The sequence below is a fragment of the Mchenga conophoros genome, linkage group LG17 (assembly GCF_057382185.1).
Source record: "Mchenga conophoros isolate Kocher_MC1m ecotype Shallow Benthic linkage group LG17, M_conophoros_male_GT1.1, whole genome shotgun sequence".
NCBI classification, from domain to species: Eukaryota; Metazoa; Chordata; class Actinopteri; order Cichliformes; family Cichlidae; genus Mchenga; species Mchenga conophoros.
This window is the reverse complement of record NC_140542.1, coordinates 23,685,461-23,701,641: the sequence shown is the minus strand read 5'-3', so window position 1 is coordinate 23,701,641 and position 16,181 is coordinate 23,685,461. Positions and strand designations below refer to the sequence as shown.

Below are 16,181 nucleotides of genomic sequence, written 5' to 3'. Positions count from 1 at the left end.
ATCCCTCTTTTATATACAGTCTGTGGCCCGAGCCACAATAGTCACATTAATGGTGACTATCACCTATAGCAAGATTACTAAGACTCCACTATTTGTAGTTTTTAGACACTTGAAGAGGTTAAAACAAGAAAAACAGAGAAATGTTATTTTTAGTCTCATTCCCAACCACACTAATCGGAAACCATAGTCTTAAAGTGGCTGTTTTTATTCACACTTAGTGGAAAATGCTACAGAATTATTACAAGGGCTGAAGTGAGCATATTTCCAGGGAAACATCTATGGAAAAACATCTCCAAGCGCTCTTAAAATATGATGTCAGCATGTGAAGCTGGCAGATCATTTACAGGTCACAACGGACGACTCGTATCTCTCCCGGTGACTCAACTGTCACCGCAGCAGCTGGAGGCTATGTGCTCACATGCATCCTGCCGAGTGTGTTTGTTGCCTTTAAAAGCTTTTCAGAAGTGGGTGTGTTTGTGTGTTGAAAGTGGGGGATGTTGAGCAAACACAGAAGGGCTACAGGTTCAGGAATAGCTCCCTCAATGGCTGAAAGAGTCAATACTGTCAGCACCTGTGTCTGATGGCTCTCAGAGCGCCGGGGTATCACAAATACAGGCTCCGATAGGACCAGTCGGCCATTTCGGTCAAGCAGGGGCCAAGGCCGGCGTCCAAATTAAGTCAAAGAGAATCCCCCCTCCCCCTTTCCCATTCAACAGCACACTGTTGGAGAGAGATGGGGAGAGGAGACAGGCAGAGAGGAGGGAAAGGTTCCTGCTTTATGTTGTTTGAAAGAACCTTAATGGTCTTTAAACACCAGCACCGGTGATCATGGTGATTTGCAGCGAACCTGTGAGTTAACTTTAAACTGTTTTGGCGCCGGCGTCTCCCTGGCACCGTCCTGACCGTCTGTGTTTTGTCTTTTTTTGTGAAACTTTAGCAAGAAGACGAGATGAAGAGGAAGAAGGTGGTGCACATCGCCCAGGAGATCATGAGCTCGGAGAAAGTGTAAGTGCTTCAGTCACGAGGTAGCATCTGTACTGTAATCCGTGGCTGTCTAACGGACGTGTTTCTCTCTTTTATCAGGTTTGTGGATGTCCTGAAGCTTCTGCACATAGTAAGTGTCTTGTTCAGTCAAGACTTTTATTAAAGGAGGATTTCCATGACTTAATTTAGCAGCCAGAGCAAAGAGAGTGCCCAGCATAATAAGCAGCACTGTATGTTTTGGTGCTGGCACTGTGCTGTAACTGTCTTGAGTGGTGATCAAAGCCTTTTCCCTAGGATGGATTTGAATTAGTGGGCCCTTGACTGCAGTTGTCTTTGCTCGAGTGCCCTGGCTGAGTTGATTAATGCAGTTACAATCTACAGCTGAGGCTTTTAAAGTTGCTGCAACGGAGTGTTTCTGGTTTTCTGGGGGGCCGTGGTGGGCAGATAAATGCATGGCCACAAGGTGGGGGAGGAGGTGCTTTGATCAGATCCATTACAGAGATGCACTGAGAGAAGAGTGTAGGCACAAGAAAAAGAATGAGCTGTGGGCTGTGGAGTTTGCCTGGTGGCTCGTTTAGTCTGTTTGACATATTTTGGGAGAGTTGTCCTGCAGACATTTGTGTGTGATGGCCCAGTGATTTTTTTGAATATTGCAATTAACTGCAGTTATACTGCTAACAAATCTGCTGACTATTACTGATTTGAACTATAAAGCATCGATAGAAAGAGAAATCTTTCATGTGGAGGAGGATCATCACACGTGATGAGTGTCAGGTTTGATGTGGAGAGGAAGAAAAGGATGGAAACCTCAAGCTGAATATTCAACAAAAGAAGAGCCTTTTGTTGTGGCTGATGAAAAGTTCAAAATGAAACACAAAAGTCCAACAAAATCCAAAGAAGATGAGACAAAAAGGCGTTTCAACAAAAGGAAGGCGGGATTATTTATACTAACAGGAAGGGAGTGAGAGGCAGGTGAAAGTAATTAACCAATGAGGGCGAAACAGATGGTCACAAAAGAGGAAGTAAAAGCAAAAACAAGACTTGAAAGAAAACCAACTACCTAAGTAAAACAGGAAGAGAACAATCAACCAAAAAAACAAATACTGAGTGAAAATGGAGACAATCGGGAACCGATGAGAAGAAAAACAAAGAGGAGAGTGACATTTAAAAAAATCCAAACAGAATCCAAAAACACAAACTACAAGAATCAAAACTTCAAAACAACAGTGAAATCCGGAGTTCGGTTTCTAGCTACAACCTGGGTTAGTCCTTACTGTACTGTACTGAAGATGGTGATTCAGCCCAGGAGTGCAGCCATCGTACTGCAACCTCTGGGGGCTTCTGAGGGATAACATCAGGCGCAAATAACCTCAACTGTGGCGCTTATCACCGTGCACCAGTGCACACCTCATGGAAAACTAGCAGCCACACCAACACAATATTTGCTTTGCTCACCAGAGCTGGCTGCCTGCGACTGCCCTCTTCCTGGTGTTTTTGCCAGTGTATTAAATCCCTGTTAAAAAAGAGAGTGAAGAACCAGGCAGATGTTATGACTTAATACAGATTTACCCACTCACCTCACACCAGTCCACTCATAAGCACTCATGAGGGCAGTAATAAAATGATTTATTACTGTATTTGACCTTAGTTTGGCTCATTGAGTGTTGCTGATTAATTTTCTGTCAGCTGATTTATCGATTGTTCAACTTTCAGCTCAGACGTTTAGACAGGAAAGCTGTGCCTTTGTTTAAGTTTAGTCCAAGGACGGACTGCAGCAGGCGTTGTTCCCAGGGGGAATCCCAGGTGAGCGGGTTCAGATGACCCACGCCGAGGGCCCACCTGTCTTTCCGCCTCAGACATGGCTTTAGTGAAACCGCCGTGGGATTAGTAGAAAACGCCGCCCTGTGGCTGACGGGGGAGGGCGAGGTGCAGACCTCTGTCCAAGAAAGGAGGTCAGATCGCATTCTTCCCTCTCCGCGGCCAGCCCGGGCGCGCAGCAGCTGCTTCCTCAGGCCACAGAGGCGACCTCCAGACACGCACATGCCTCAGATAATCCTCAGTGTGTGTGTGTGTGTGTGTGTGTGTGCAGGTAGGTGCGTGGGCTCATGAGTGTACTGCATATTTGTGGTATGTTCATCCAGTTGTTTAATTTTTTAATTCTTTTTTTTTTTGTTTCTCCCCAGTCGACCTCTGTCTTTGTTTTAACTGCAGGTTGTCGATTTACCTGTAGGACCAGAGATTTTCATTCCCCATTTGTTAGATCCTCATGTCCTGCTAGGAACCGCCTTAAAATATACAATAACAACATATGTAGGTGTTTTATATGTGCGATAATAAGGTTTTAGTTTAAGTGTTTCAACTCTATCTAGCTTTTTGAGTTAGGTTCAGAGAGGTTCATTATCTGTCTAATCTGTACATTAGGTAAAACATTAGCGAGTAACATAATGGAGATCATATGCAAATCCTTTTTTGAATAACAGATGAGACAAATTAAAAGGAAAATCTGAATAATGTGTTGAGAAACAGCAGATGCAGAAACTTCCAGAAAGAGACACAGAACAATGAAGCATTTAACATCCAGCCATGCTTTGAGATGTGCTGAAAGATTGATTCTGTTAATTATGTTATTGTGTCAAAAGAGCTGCACATTCATGTTTTGTTTTATTTTTTTAATGTTTTAGATTTTAGAGTTTAGAGTTTCTACCAAACTGCTGGAACAGTAAATGAAAACGGTGATCAGAGCATTATCCTTCACCTGAGGAAGGACAGTGGGAAAGAAGGATGAATTGTTTTAGGGGTCCTAAAAGGCTGGAAGAGTGTGGTTGATGGGCGTAAAGTTAAAAGGAAAGTTACACCTTTTAAAACGTTGACTTGGAATATCAGTGAGGTCATGTGATCAGGCTGTTTCGGCATAAAACAGTCAAAGAAAGGAGGTTCTAGCAGGGCTTCAGTGCAAAAACCTTCATTAGAAAAGATGAATGCTCATCTGAGAGTTCAGTGGGTCAAAGCCCACAGAGGTGCTGCTTTACAGACGTGTGGGCACAAAGTGACGTTCAAGTCAACTGAGTCATCCCTGACAATATTTTGTGTTGGAGTGTTGGCGAGAGCAGGCCAACTAAAGAAATGTTACAGGCCTGAATGTTTGATGCGCTTTATATTGTCCTGTAATGAAATACCGCGCTCATATTTTTAGGGATTTAGGGGTCATGGTTGATTTAATGTTAGATTCTGCTCTCCTTAATTATCACCTAAACACCAAAATGAAGGGATCACTTATTAAAAGTTTCAAAATGAATGCATGGAAGCACTAAAGTCTCACGGCTGTTGTTTTCTGGGATACATCTGGTCAGCCAGTCATGGCTTTTAAAAGAAAACTGTCCCTTCACATCTGAGTTTAGTTGAAGAGTGAAAGGAGAGGCTACGATAGAGATTAGAGCCACTAATTAATTTTCATGTGATTATTTGGTTGTAAATTGGCTGTATATCCACACAATGTCCATTCTGGGTACACATGCTAATTAGTTAAGATGAGCTAAGATAGGGGGCGGCACGGTGGTTAAGTGGTTAGCACTGTTGCCTCACAGCAAGGAGTTCTCTCCGGGTGCTCCGGCTTCCTGCCAGAGTCCAAAAGCACAGATGAGGTCAGGTTCGTTGGTGATGCTAAATAGACTATAATTGACCTTTTGCCCTGTGACAGGTGAGATGGGCTCTACCCTCCATGCAAACGTGAATTGGATAAGCAGAATAAAATAGATGGATGGAGCTAAGATAAGCTTTATTTGTCACATTAAACACAACATAAATAAAGCAGAATAGCGCAATAAAATCAATACAATATGGCAGAACAAAATGACCCATTAAGGTAAAAACACCAAACAAAACAGCACAAGATATAAATGTAATACAAATAGAAGCTTAATACATAAATATCTAACAAATAAATCCATGTTTGAGGTGGTGAACATTTTGTTTATCTGTAGTTGTGGCAAATAACAGCAAATACGTGTGCGTTATATTTGTTCTGAGATTATATTTTATTGTGTGTTGCGTGGTGAGTTTATCTTTCCGGGCATCTGGACAGTCATAATGTATTTCTCTCAAAGGTGACGCTGTGGTGCAGCTAAACAGACATATTTCTCAGAATATACTGCTGCTTCATTTCTTTGTGGTTGTTTTTGTTATATTCAACAAAATATGAAGAGCTTATGATTTTTTTCAGCAAAATTCTGTCTAGAATAAAAAGCCTTCCCTTTATATATTTTGGGTAAAAATGAGACTTTAAAAAAAGCGCTTTCCCAAATAAGGAGTTGAGGTGTGGGACAAGGAATGAAAATGCCATTCAGTCCCAGATAAAGAGGGATATCTGGTTTTACAAAGGCAATAAGATAAATGGGCCACGAGCTAAACAAACACATGACAGCTACGATTGTAATATTGTGTTTTGCTAATTGTTGTACAAACTGTGCTTATCGTCTGTAATGCCAAGCAGTGGATATATTTGTGAGTGAGAGAGCGCGAGTTATCCAGGACGTCGGGATTCCTTGTCACCTCCCTACTTCCTTCCAGGTGGATGTGTGTGTTGGCATGCTGGACAAAGTCAAAGTGCTGACTCAGCTCCATGTGTGTGGGTGGGGGTGGATGTGTGTGTGTCATAAAATATGTGCAGAGGTGTGGACGGGGAGGGTGGAGGAGCGGGCAGTTTATGAGGTGCTCCTGATCAGTTGTAGTAAAGTTTGTCGTCATGTGTCACTTCCAGACTGCCCAGCTGTGTCTGTGTGTGTGCAAAGTTTTGTTAGAAGAATTAACCCATGCGTTTCTCTCCAGGATTTTCGGGATGCCGTTGCCAAGGCAACCCGTCAGAATGGGAAGCCGGTGGTAGATGAGCGGATCCTCTGTCAGATCCTGTACTACCTGCCTCAGCTGTACCAGCTCAACAAAGACCTGCTGAGAGAGCTGGAGGAGAGAGTGGCACACTGGTAACACAAACACACAGTTTTCTTTCTCACTATCACAGCACAAAAAGCATCTTTGTACTGAACTACACCTTATAAGGCTTTAAAAGTGGAACATAAGGTTCCTTTTATAGAGATGGAAAAGATGGAAGATGAAAGCAGCAGTTACATTATATCCACAAATCCATCCTGACATACACTTCCCTAAATGTAACTGTAACTACTTGTCACATTAATGCAGTCCACAGTGACTGTGATTGGCCTGTTCAGAGCTGTAGTTATCTCCATTTCATTTCCTGCTACTTCTTCTTCATCTTCTTCTGGCATCATTTTTCAAATCAAATGTTTTGGTGTGCTAAATTGCACACCAACGCAGGTGTCAGGGACCAAGCAGTAAAGCATAAAGGACACAGGTGGTTTTAATTCAAAAAATGGGTTTTATTGACCCAAAAATATGAAAACATATTTAACAAAGCCAAAACTTAGACAGGCAGACCAATAAAAGAGGTCAACTCAATAGACTAAACTCAAGATAATAATTAACAAAACCTCAAACAAACATATGACAAACTGACCTGCTGAAATGACACACGGGGACTTAAATACTGGTTTAGCTAAACCAAATGACACACGGGGGAAAACAAGATGGCTGCCATATAACCAACTAATACAAAACATTTAAACAAACATGAAACACCCCCCAGGCAATGAAGCATGTGGTGCAATCCAATTAGGCTGTCAGTGGTACTTCAGGTCTCCCAGCCCTTTGCCACACCTTTTGCCAGACAGGAGGAGACACCAACCCCCAGGTAACTCAAACAAAGAAAGATGTATTAATATAACATAAAACAGAACTTTGACCTTGCAAGGTTAATATGTGTGCACGCCATATAAACATTGGAAGGTGTGATGGAAAAATGAATACATTTAATAAAGAAACAATATTGAACAATAAGTAGAATATTTTAAAGTAGTGACTGTAAATTAAACTAAAGTGAACAGCGGGTGGTGAGGTGTGGAGCTTACCATGTGTGGCATGCCATCACAGCAGGGACATCACAAGCAAGAGTCAATGGCATCATAAAAAGTAACGGTGTTGTACACTTGCATCAGCTAAGTGGTGGGCTTTACTAGATTCAACACAAAAGTTGAAATAAAGCTTTAGTTTGTCTCGAGCTTTATTTAGTCGTCATCCCTTTAGCTTTCTGAAACCTGATGTCATGAGTGCATCTGACGCATCTGCATCTGAGAAGCCAAAGAACGCTGCACTCTCATTGGCTCATGAGAGCACACGTTACTTTATTGTCCTTTTTTTTACTCGAGTGGGTCATAAAAAAGTGATTATGTTTTAGTCAGTAAGAACCTTTAGCGATTGAGCCCACAGATCATAATCATAAATACTACCACAGGAGTCGCCACCTGGTGGCCATTAGAAAGAATGCAGATTAGCAATGCCCATCTTGCTCCTTCTTTATTTTATTGTAAACTACAAAGGCATAACAAGCCTTATTTTAAATCAAATTAGACGAAACTAATAAAAAAAACAAAAACAACATGCTCTTTATTAGTTGGTAAAGAAGCAAAGTTATGCCCTAATCAGACACCTACTGCATTAATACAGTATTAAAATAAGTTATATCAAAAAAGCCTTTATAACAGTAATGGGAAAAAAACGATGAGCTCAGAGGAGAACATGCTCATTGATCCTTTATTTTTTGTCATAGTTTCACTTTATTATTATACCATAAACTGAAGTGAAACACCAGTCCCTCGTTTTGAGAATGTTGTTTAAAGTCCTGTGGAGTTTGTAAGCAATACTTCCTCGACTCTCTAGTCTTATATCTCGAGACCAGTAGCTACTCCCAGCATACTGAATCATCATTATGATTTAGATGCTCAATAAAGTTTATTGGAGGTCAATTTGAAACTTTATATGTGGAACTGTGTCAGATAAAGGACCAATAAATACATTTCTCATCAGAACTATTACTTTAAAAAAAAAAAACCAGTGAGATTCATCTTATTATATGTTCATAATGTATCATAAAGTAAAGGGTGACTTGACAGGAGTTTTTAGAGGTGATTTGTTGAGTCAGAGCTGAGTCACCCTAACAGCAAAGAGCTGATCCTCTCTGATCTTTTTACACATGAAGTTGGGACAATCTTTGAAGAATTAAGTAAGGTTATTGTCAACAGCTGCCCTTTCTCACAAAAGGAAAGCGTTCTTTAGACACACTAAAGTCAGCACACTGGATTAGGCAGTGTTGCCTCACACACTCTTTGTTCTGGGGCGCAATGAGACTGTTTAATGTCCAGTCCTGCTGAGTCAGACACTGGCCTTCTCACATGCAGCTCGCTCCGGAAACATCCACTGAGAAACGTTCAGGGCTGCTGTGCCTGTTTGACAACAGCTATAGACTCAAAATATGAGCATTTTAAAACTTATCCTAAAATAAATATAGTGCAGAAATACTCATAATGACACGTGATACTTTACTTTCCTAGTTTTGGTCCAGCAGCTGCACTCTGTATGGTTAAAATTCAGACGTTAGATTAAGTCCTGAAGGTTTCTGTTGTATCTTTGTGTTTCTACATCTTAAGACAGCGCTCTGAACATGTAGGAAAGATAACCAGAATGGCCAAAATTGAATTAAACTGTTATAATATGAATATTCCAGGAATTTAACACTGAACTTCCAGGCAAGTTAGACTAGTAACCACAGTGCTGACACATCCTGACTTTTAGTTGCTTATTTAGAGTTACAGTTTTTTATATTTATCACAATTCATGTGTCATAAAAACTGTTAAACATGAGAGTGAAGTACTTGGACACATTAAATTAAATGCAACACGATTGCTTCTCTGTAGTTGGATGTTTTTCCCCATGATGAAGTTCTTTTTTCTGCTTTAATATATCAGAGCTGTTTCATTGACTTCAGGAAACTTTATGTCCACCTGGTTACAGGAGCGACCATCAGAGGCTGTCGGACATTTTCGTACAGAAAGGTCCTTACCTGAAGATGTACTCCACCTACATCCGCCAGTTTGACAACAACGTGGCTCTGCTGGACGAGCAGTGCAGGAAGAACCCCGCGTTTGCAGCCGTTGTCCGAGAGTTTGAGGTAGAGATCCAAACTTTTTTCCAGCCAGGACTTCAGTGAAGAATTTAAATGAAAAAAAGAAATATCAGAAGCCTCTGCACCATCATAGCCATAATAATAAAGGTCTTTAGATAATATCTGAAACCTCTCATATCTGTGGGATAATTGGGATTTGCTGTGTCTGTGCATCTGTTTGGGTTTTGCAGCAGCATTTAGAGTGACTCTGCTCTTGTTTTGTCTCAGATGAGCCCAAGGTGTGCCAGCTTGGCTCTGAAACACTACCTGCTGAAACCAGTGCAGAGGATCCCTCAGTACCAGCTGTTGCTCACAGGTACAAACTCAGAGAGGTGTATTCACTGCTCCAACACGCTGCAGGTCAAAACTTTATTGAATCTTTTTATTGGCGGCACGAGAACGAAAGCTGGAGTAAAGTCAAGTTTTAACTGTCCTGGTGTTTTGGGAGTGCACTGCCACCCAGTGGACAAATACGATGATCGAAGGAGAGCCTGTTTTCTGCAGAACAAAGTTACAATTATTTACTTTATTACTTTGAGGAAAATAAGAAGCTGTCAGCACACTGAGCTGAGGCTTCTGATATCAAAGAGGGAAAAAAAATGTTTCAGACAAAAAGTACAAAACTTCTTTTCTTTTATGGATGTTCTGGGACTTTAAGTCTAAACTAAACCCAAAATGACGCCAGAGTCTAGAAAAAAGAAGAAGAAAAGTTCTTCACAACAAAATAAAGCTATGGTTGTATATCCTTGATGAGCTGAAGGTCTGTAATCTGACCCGCTGTTTTTATTCCCTAGATTACCTGAAGAACCTTCCAGAGGACTCTGAAGATTACAAAGACACACAAGGTTAGATAAAGGACATCCCTCACTGCTTCCTGTTTCCACCTTTATGCTGGGCACTTTAACACTGATGCTTTATCTTTGCTGTCCATGCAGCCGCCCTCAGTATCGTGAAGGAGGTGGCCAACCATGCGAATGACATCATGAAGCAAGGGGTAACACCTGATTCCCTTTAAAGCCTTTCAACGTTTTTGCAGTGATGGAAAGCCACTTGAGGTGTTTGGTGGTTTGTTTTTGCAGGATAACTTTCAGAAGCTGATGCAGATTCAGTACAGCCTCACTGGGCACCATGAGATCGTTCAGCCAGGCAGGGTATGTCACTCAAAATGTTATTTTTTTTGCCAACAGCCTTAACAGAGTGGTCTGACAGTGGGAGATTGTTTAAGCAACAGCAACACAAATAAGTAACACAAGCAGCATGCGGTAAGCAAAATTTATGGAGGATTAGGGCCACTGGGAAAAAAAAGTGGGCACATTTTTTTTTTCTTTTCTAGAATTCTGAGATTAAAGTCTGAATTTTGAGAAAAAAGTCCAAATTCTTTATTTAATCTCAGAAATCTGACCTTAAATTCAGAATTCTGACTTTTTTCTTAGAATTCTGACTCTTGTTTTTCAGAATTTTGAAATTTAATTCAGAATTCAGATTTTTCCCCCCTCAGAATTCTGACATTAATCTCAAAATTCTGACTTTTTTCTCAAAATTCTGACTTTTTTCTCAAAATTCTGACATTAATCTCAAAATTCTGACTTTTTTCTCAAAATTCTGACTTTTTTCTTAGAATTCTGACTTTTCTCAGAATTCTGGGAAAGAAGAAAAAAAAAAGATGTGCCCACCCCTAATCCTCTTCCGTAAAAATTAGAGCATCATGTCTCCACGCTAACTTGCAGCTGAAATCATGTATGCTTGACTATTACACTGCATGTTCTCAGTGAGAGTAAACTATGGTTAGGTTGTCATAAATGCTGTAAGTGTGCAGAGATAATTACACCGCTGTGGATTATTTGCACGGTGTAACCTTATAATGTATCCGTGTTTGCAGGTGTTTCTGAAGGAGGGCACGCTGATGAAGCTGTCCAGAAAAGTCATGCAGCCACGAATGTTCTTCCTGGTGAGCAACCAGTGAATTCAACACAATCTTCACCATTACACTCACACTGCCTGCCTCATTTTATTGTTTCTGATTGTTTTTTCAGTTTAATGATGCGCTCATGTACACCACTCCAGTCCAGTCTGCCCAGTATAAACTCAACAGTGTCCTTTCTCTGGCTGGGATGAAGGTTAGAGACGGTGGTGGTTTCTTGTCTTTCTTAACTTTCTTATTGCTGACTTTATTACTTAGAGATCCACCAGCAGATCCAAGACCAGCTGAAAACCTGTTTACACCTAGGCCAATCAAACGTTATTGTGAACTGGAAGTGATGTGCGGGCCAGTTGAGCGTAAGAGGTGTGGTGGGACTTGCAGGTTTTGAATTTGCCACAACTGAAATATAAGGTCTTTGCTTTTTATTCAAGGCACTTGCAATAGGATGTAATATGATGCGTCTATAACAGCTTCAACTCTTCTGGGAAGGTTTTTCAGAAGCTTTCGGAGTGTTTGTGAGTTCTGAGATCAGACGTTGATGTTGGATGAGAAAGTTTGGCTCGCATTATCCGTTCTATTTCATCCCAAAGGTGTTCTGTTGGGTTTAGGAACGGTCTCTGTGCAAGCCAGTCAACTACTTCTACACCAAACTCACTCATCCATGTCTTTATGGATCGGCTTTGTGCAAGGGTGCGCAGTCATGTTGGAGCAGGAAGGGGCCATCCCCAAACTGTTCCCACAAAGTTGGGAGCAAGAAATGTCTTGGTATTCATTTTAATTATGAATTATTATTTGATTTTTATTTTATTCGTTTTTAGTTTTTGCCGTTTCGTTTTATCTATTGTTCTTAACTAACTTGCTGTAAGCACTTTGGTCCTGTGTTGGCTTCAAAGTGCTTTGTAAATAAAGTTGGATTGGATTGGATTGGTATGCTGATGCATTATGAGTTCCTTTCACTGGAACTAAGGTGCCGAGCCAAACTCCTAAAAAACAACCCCACATCATAATCCCCCATCCACCAAACTTAACACTTGGCAAAATGCAGTCAGAAAAGTATTGTTCTCCTGCCGACTGCCAAGACTCATCCATCAGATCATTTATCACTCCCGAGCACACGTCTCCACTGCTCTAGAATCCAGTGGCGGTGTGCTTTACACCACTGCATCTGACTCTTTGCATTATTCTTGGTGACGTATGGCTTGAATGAGGCCGCTCGGCCATTGAAACCCATTCCATGGAGCTCTCCCTTCAGTGTTCATGAGCTAACAACAGCCTGAGCAAAATCTGAGTCTGATTTTTAAAAAAAGTCAAAGTCTGAGTAAAATCTTCAATAAACGATTATATAAAGTTTATGAAAGTGTCGTTTCAGCAACAAAACTGAAAAAAATTGTAGTCCTAAAAGCTGCAGTCGGGGGATCTGCTGGGGGTTTTCTTTTAAACCCTCTACTACACATTTACTCGTGTTGCATCTACACTGAAATACTGCCTGTTGTGTGTGCAGCAGCAGCTTCAGTTTACTTGCTTTTGAATTTTTGCAGGTGAGTAAGCCCAGCCAGGAGGCCTATCAGAACGAGCTGAACATCGAGAGCGTTGAACGCTCTTTCATCCTGTCAGCGAGGTAAGCACTCGGGCAAGTACTGCATCAGATTTTGTGCACCCATCGTGAGCTGTAAACTCACGAGTGCTGCTTGTGTTCACAGCTCAGCTACTGAGAGAGACGAGTGGCTGGAGGCCATCGCCAAGGCCATAGACGACTACACGAAGAAGAAAATCACCTTCATATCGAGCCGAAGTCAGGAGGAGGTAAGAACGTGACGTCTATGTGGGTGGACAGTGTGATAACTTCACCTGGTGTGCATCCATATTAACCCGAAGCCTCTCTCGCCGCAGTCGGAGGGGGTCGTTGATAGCGGTGCCCCGTTAGGCTCAAAGGCTCCCATCTGGATCCCAGACCTGAGGGCCACCATGTGTATGATCTGCACCTGCGAGTTCACCCTCACTTGGAGGAGGCACCATTGTCGCGCCTGTGGAAAGGTCTGTATCGCTATAACAACGGCCACTCCGTCACATTTTCTATTACATGACCCTTTTCTCATGGCGGCTCTGTGTGCGTCCAACAGGTGGTGTGTCAGGCGTGCTCTGCCAACAAATACTACCTGGAGTACTTAAAGAACCAACCAGCTCGTGTGTGTGATCACTGCTTTGCAAAGCTACAGGAGAACAGTGAGTACAGAGGAAGGTTGCGCTGGATAACCAGCAGCAGGATGTCTCAGTTTAAGTGTTTGGAAGGATGTGAAAAGGCAAAAAGCGCCAAAGAACTGAGATCTGATGATTTTATAATTTGATACGTACACTTATGGACATTTTCACAGCCTGAAGTCTTAATCAATTAAGGATAAAACTAAATTTCCTATACTGTAGGTTATTTACTTTTTGGTATAACTCCTGTCTTCTGTCCTATTTAGTAACATGTTATCATATTTTAGGTGACCGCTGTGCTTCAACATCAATTTCTCCCATCAAATCTGGAGCTTTCTCCTTCACCAGGAAACAGAAGAAGATTCCTGCTGCACTGAAAGAGGTAAACAGGCTAAATTTATGTCAAATGTGTGATGTTATTTTGCATCTTTGGCATTGCAAGGATTCATTTTTTGCATGTTTACCAGGTGTCTGCCAACACTGAGAATTCCTCCATGAGTGGCTACCTAAACAGGTCAAAAGGCAACAAGAAGCAGTGGAAGAGGCTGTGGTTTGTCATTAAGAATAAAGTCCTGTACACCTACGCTGCCAGCGAGGTACTGTAGCTAAGTGAGCTCATGTTTTTCTGTAAGCTGTGCATTTTTTCAGACTTTGAACGCGTATTTTTTCCGTGTAGGATGTGGCAGCGTTGGAGAGCCAACCTTTGCTGGGTTTCTTCCTGAGAGAGGAGAAGAACGGACCCGCTCAGAAGCTGCAGTTCAAGCTGTATCACAAAAACACACTGTTCTACATCTTCAAAGCTGACGACATCCCCACGGCACAGAGGTATCTGACAAACAGTCCAGTAATGTGGTAATATTAGAGATTTTTGTTTGCATTTGTGGTAACTACATGAAACAGGTGTTTGATTCCAGTGTGGTTGTTAATACTGTTAATATCCAGAGAGCAGGCAATGAGCTGATTTCATGTTGCATTTTCACAGCTAACAAACACATTTTAAAACACTCCGTTTGTCCTAATCTGAAGCTGAAATCTAGTCTCTGTTCAGTATAGCTTCAGTATTATGGGATATATCACAATTTCAGTTTCACTTTAGAAAGTGACACTTAGGTAAACATCCACATCACTATGTGGGTTAGGCGGTTTCTTTTCCTACATTTTGATGTCAGAAAATAACATAAATAACTATTGCTTAAACAGATCTTGCTGTGAATAAGATCAAAAAGTTGATCCGAGTGCATTAAAACTCAATAGTAATTCAGCTTATTTTCTGTTTTTGGCATTCTTACTTTCAGATGGATCGAAGCCTTCCAGGAGGCAATGATTCTCGAGCAGTAATCCCCCTTTTTTCAGTAGTGAAGTTGTGTGACAGCCCCGGAGCCAGTTGAAAGACAACTTACGACCCCTGATTGATCACAGGTCAGAGGTCACCAGCTCAGGAAGGACTCCAGGTGGACTGTCTACCTTAAACTGAAGCCTGCTGCAGAGCGTCACAAACTCTGCTTGGAAGCCAGACTCCTTTAGCTCTCCAAGAACTGGTTTTTCTGAACTTATTTTCAGCTTCTGATGCTCAGCGGTGCAAAAAGCGAGTAGCAGCTGCGGGTCAAAGGTCAAGTCCAGAAGCACGTGTGTGGAAGTGAGACCAAACAGTTGACTGGGCTTTTTAAAGTCCCTCGGAAATCCTTGGAAGTCGGAAGTCTGGGGATGATTTTTCAAACGCTGTTGGGCGAAGGAATCCATGTGAAACAAACTTCATACTGGCTGCACACAAATAACATAAAATACCAATCATGTGTGATTGGCACTAATGTCTGAGGAGAGTTCATATATGTAACAGCATGGGCTTTTAATGTGAAAATCAGGCTTTAACAGAAACAGGAAGTGGACATTCTGCTCTTTAAATGCATCTCTCTGGTCAAGAGATTCTTTAATAACAAACATCCTGGAGACAACTGGAAGTGTCATGAAGATTATTGTATATAGGTTTTTTTGGCCTGTTGAGCCACATAGGAAGTGGTCAAAGGGTAAAACTGTGTACATTAAAGAACAACGCTGACCTTGTTTGTTTTTTTTTTTGGTTTTTTTGCTGTTGTTGTTATTGTTGTTTTTTAAAGCCGAGAGCTAATATTTATAAAATAGGAAGATTTATTGTTTAAAAAGCGCAGGCTGCATTTAATTTTGGGAGTCAGGGTTTGTTATCAGAGACCTTCATACCCTTCAAAATAATTTTATTTTTAATACATGGGGCTTTTTTTAATGAGAAAACACTGTAGGCAATACACATGAACTATATATTTCTAAGGAAATATTCATTCTTGCATTTAGCAGACTTTGTGCCTTCTATATCCTCCTGTTTGAGATAGACTGCAGCAGCACAGATTGAAATTCCTTGCAGCGTAGGACATGCATGGCGCACTGTCCCGCGTCCTGCTAGGGTTCTCAGCCTTTCAACATGTTTAAAAAAACTGCATTTTGTTGCAGTCTGTTTGTTTGTTGCACACAGTCTGTGTGTTGATGTCACATTTGAACAAACCCAGAAACAGAAACTTTTTTTTTTAGTAAAGTAATAAAAAGGGGGGAGAGTGTCATCAGAGCTTATACAATAACATTTGTAAACATCCACTCTATACGCGTTAGAGTCTCTTATAAACAGCATTTCTAAACTGTCAGGAAACAGTTTTTAATAAAATATATATGAATATAAAACGTATCCTCTTGTCTTCATTTCTGTGATTAAAAGCAGTGGCTATTTGGTGCCACAGTCATTAGCGCTGTCACCGCACAGCAAGAAGAGTCTGAATCCACCTACTGGTTAGGTTCTTTGGGTCCTCTGCCTTCCTTCCACAGTCCAAAGACATGCATCTTAAGTTAAATAGTGATTTATAAATTGTGTGAATGTAAAGGTGAATGGCTGCCTGTCTAAGTTAGACCTGCAACATACCAGGGAGGTCCTGAGAACGTTCTGCTCTGACATTCAGTCATGCATCTATTTTAAGGCCCAAGATTTT

At 41.3% G+C, this 16,181-nt stretch overlaps 1 protein-coding gene across 1 annotated transcript in view; it reads left to right on the top strand.

Moving 5' to 3' along the window:
• The window catches only part of fgd6 (FYVE, RhoGEF and PH domain containing 6), a 39,727-nt gene extending 23,848 nt beyond the window's left edge, over positions 1 to 15,879 (top strand). The window contains exons 4-21 of the mRNA XM_085251214.1: positions 938 to 1,005; positions 1,084 to 1,114; positions 5,809 to 5,960; positions 8,903 to 9,059; positions 9,282 to 9,369; positions 9,848 to 9,898; positions 9,989 to 10,047; positions 10,133 to 10,204; positions 10,933 to 11,001; positions 11,087 to 11,170; positions 12,513 to 12,592; positions 12,675 to 12,777; positions 12,865 to 13,008; positions 13,095 to 13,197; positions 13,461 to 13,555; positions 13,641 to 13,769; positions 13,850 to 13,998; positions 14,469 to 15,879. Coding sequence (XP_085107340.1) covers positions 938 to 1,005; positions 1,084 to 1,114; positions 5,809 to 5,960; positions 8,903 to 9,059; positions 9,282 to 9,369; positions 9,848 to 9,898; positions 9,989 to 10,047; positions 10,133 to 10,204; positions 10,933 to 11,001; positions 11,087 to 11,170; positions 12,513 to 12,592; positions 12,675 to 12,777; positions 12,865 to 13,008; positions 13,095 to 13,197; positions 13,461 to 13,555; positions 13,641 to 13,769; positions 13,850 to 13,998; positions 14,469 to 14,511 — 1,677 coding nt within the window. The 3' untranslated portion in view covers positions 14,512 to 15,879. The remainder of the gene's footprint in view (positions 1 to 937; positions 1,006 to 1,083; positions 1,115 to 5,808; positions 5,961 to 8,902; positions 9,060 to 9,281; positions 9,370 to 9,847; positions 9,899 to 9,988; positions 10,048 to 10,132; positions 10,205 to 10,932; positions 11,002 to 11,086; positions 11,171 to 12,512; positions 12,593 to 12,674; positions 12,778 to 12,864; positions 13,009 to 13,094; positions 13,198 to 13,460; positions 13,556 to 13,640; positions 13,770 to 13,849; positions 13,999 to 14,468) is intronic.
• The last annotated feature ends 302 nt before the right edge of the window (positions 15,880 to 16,181 follow it).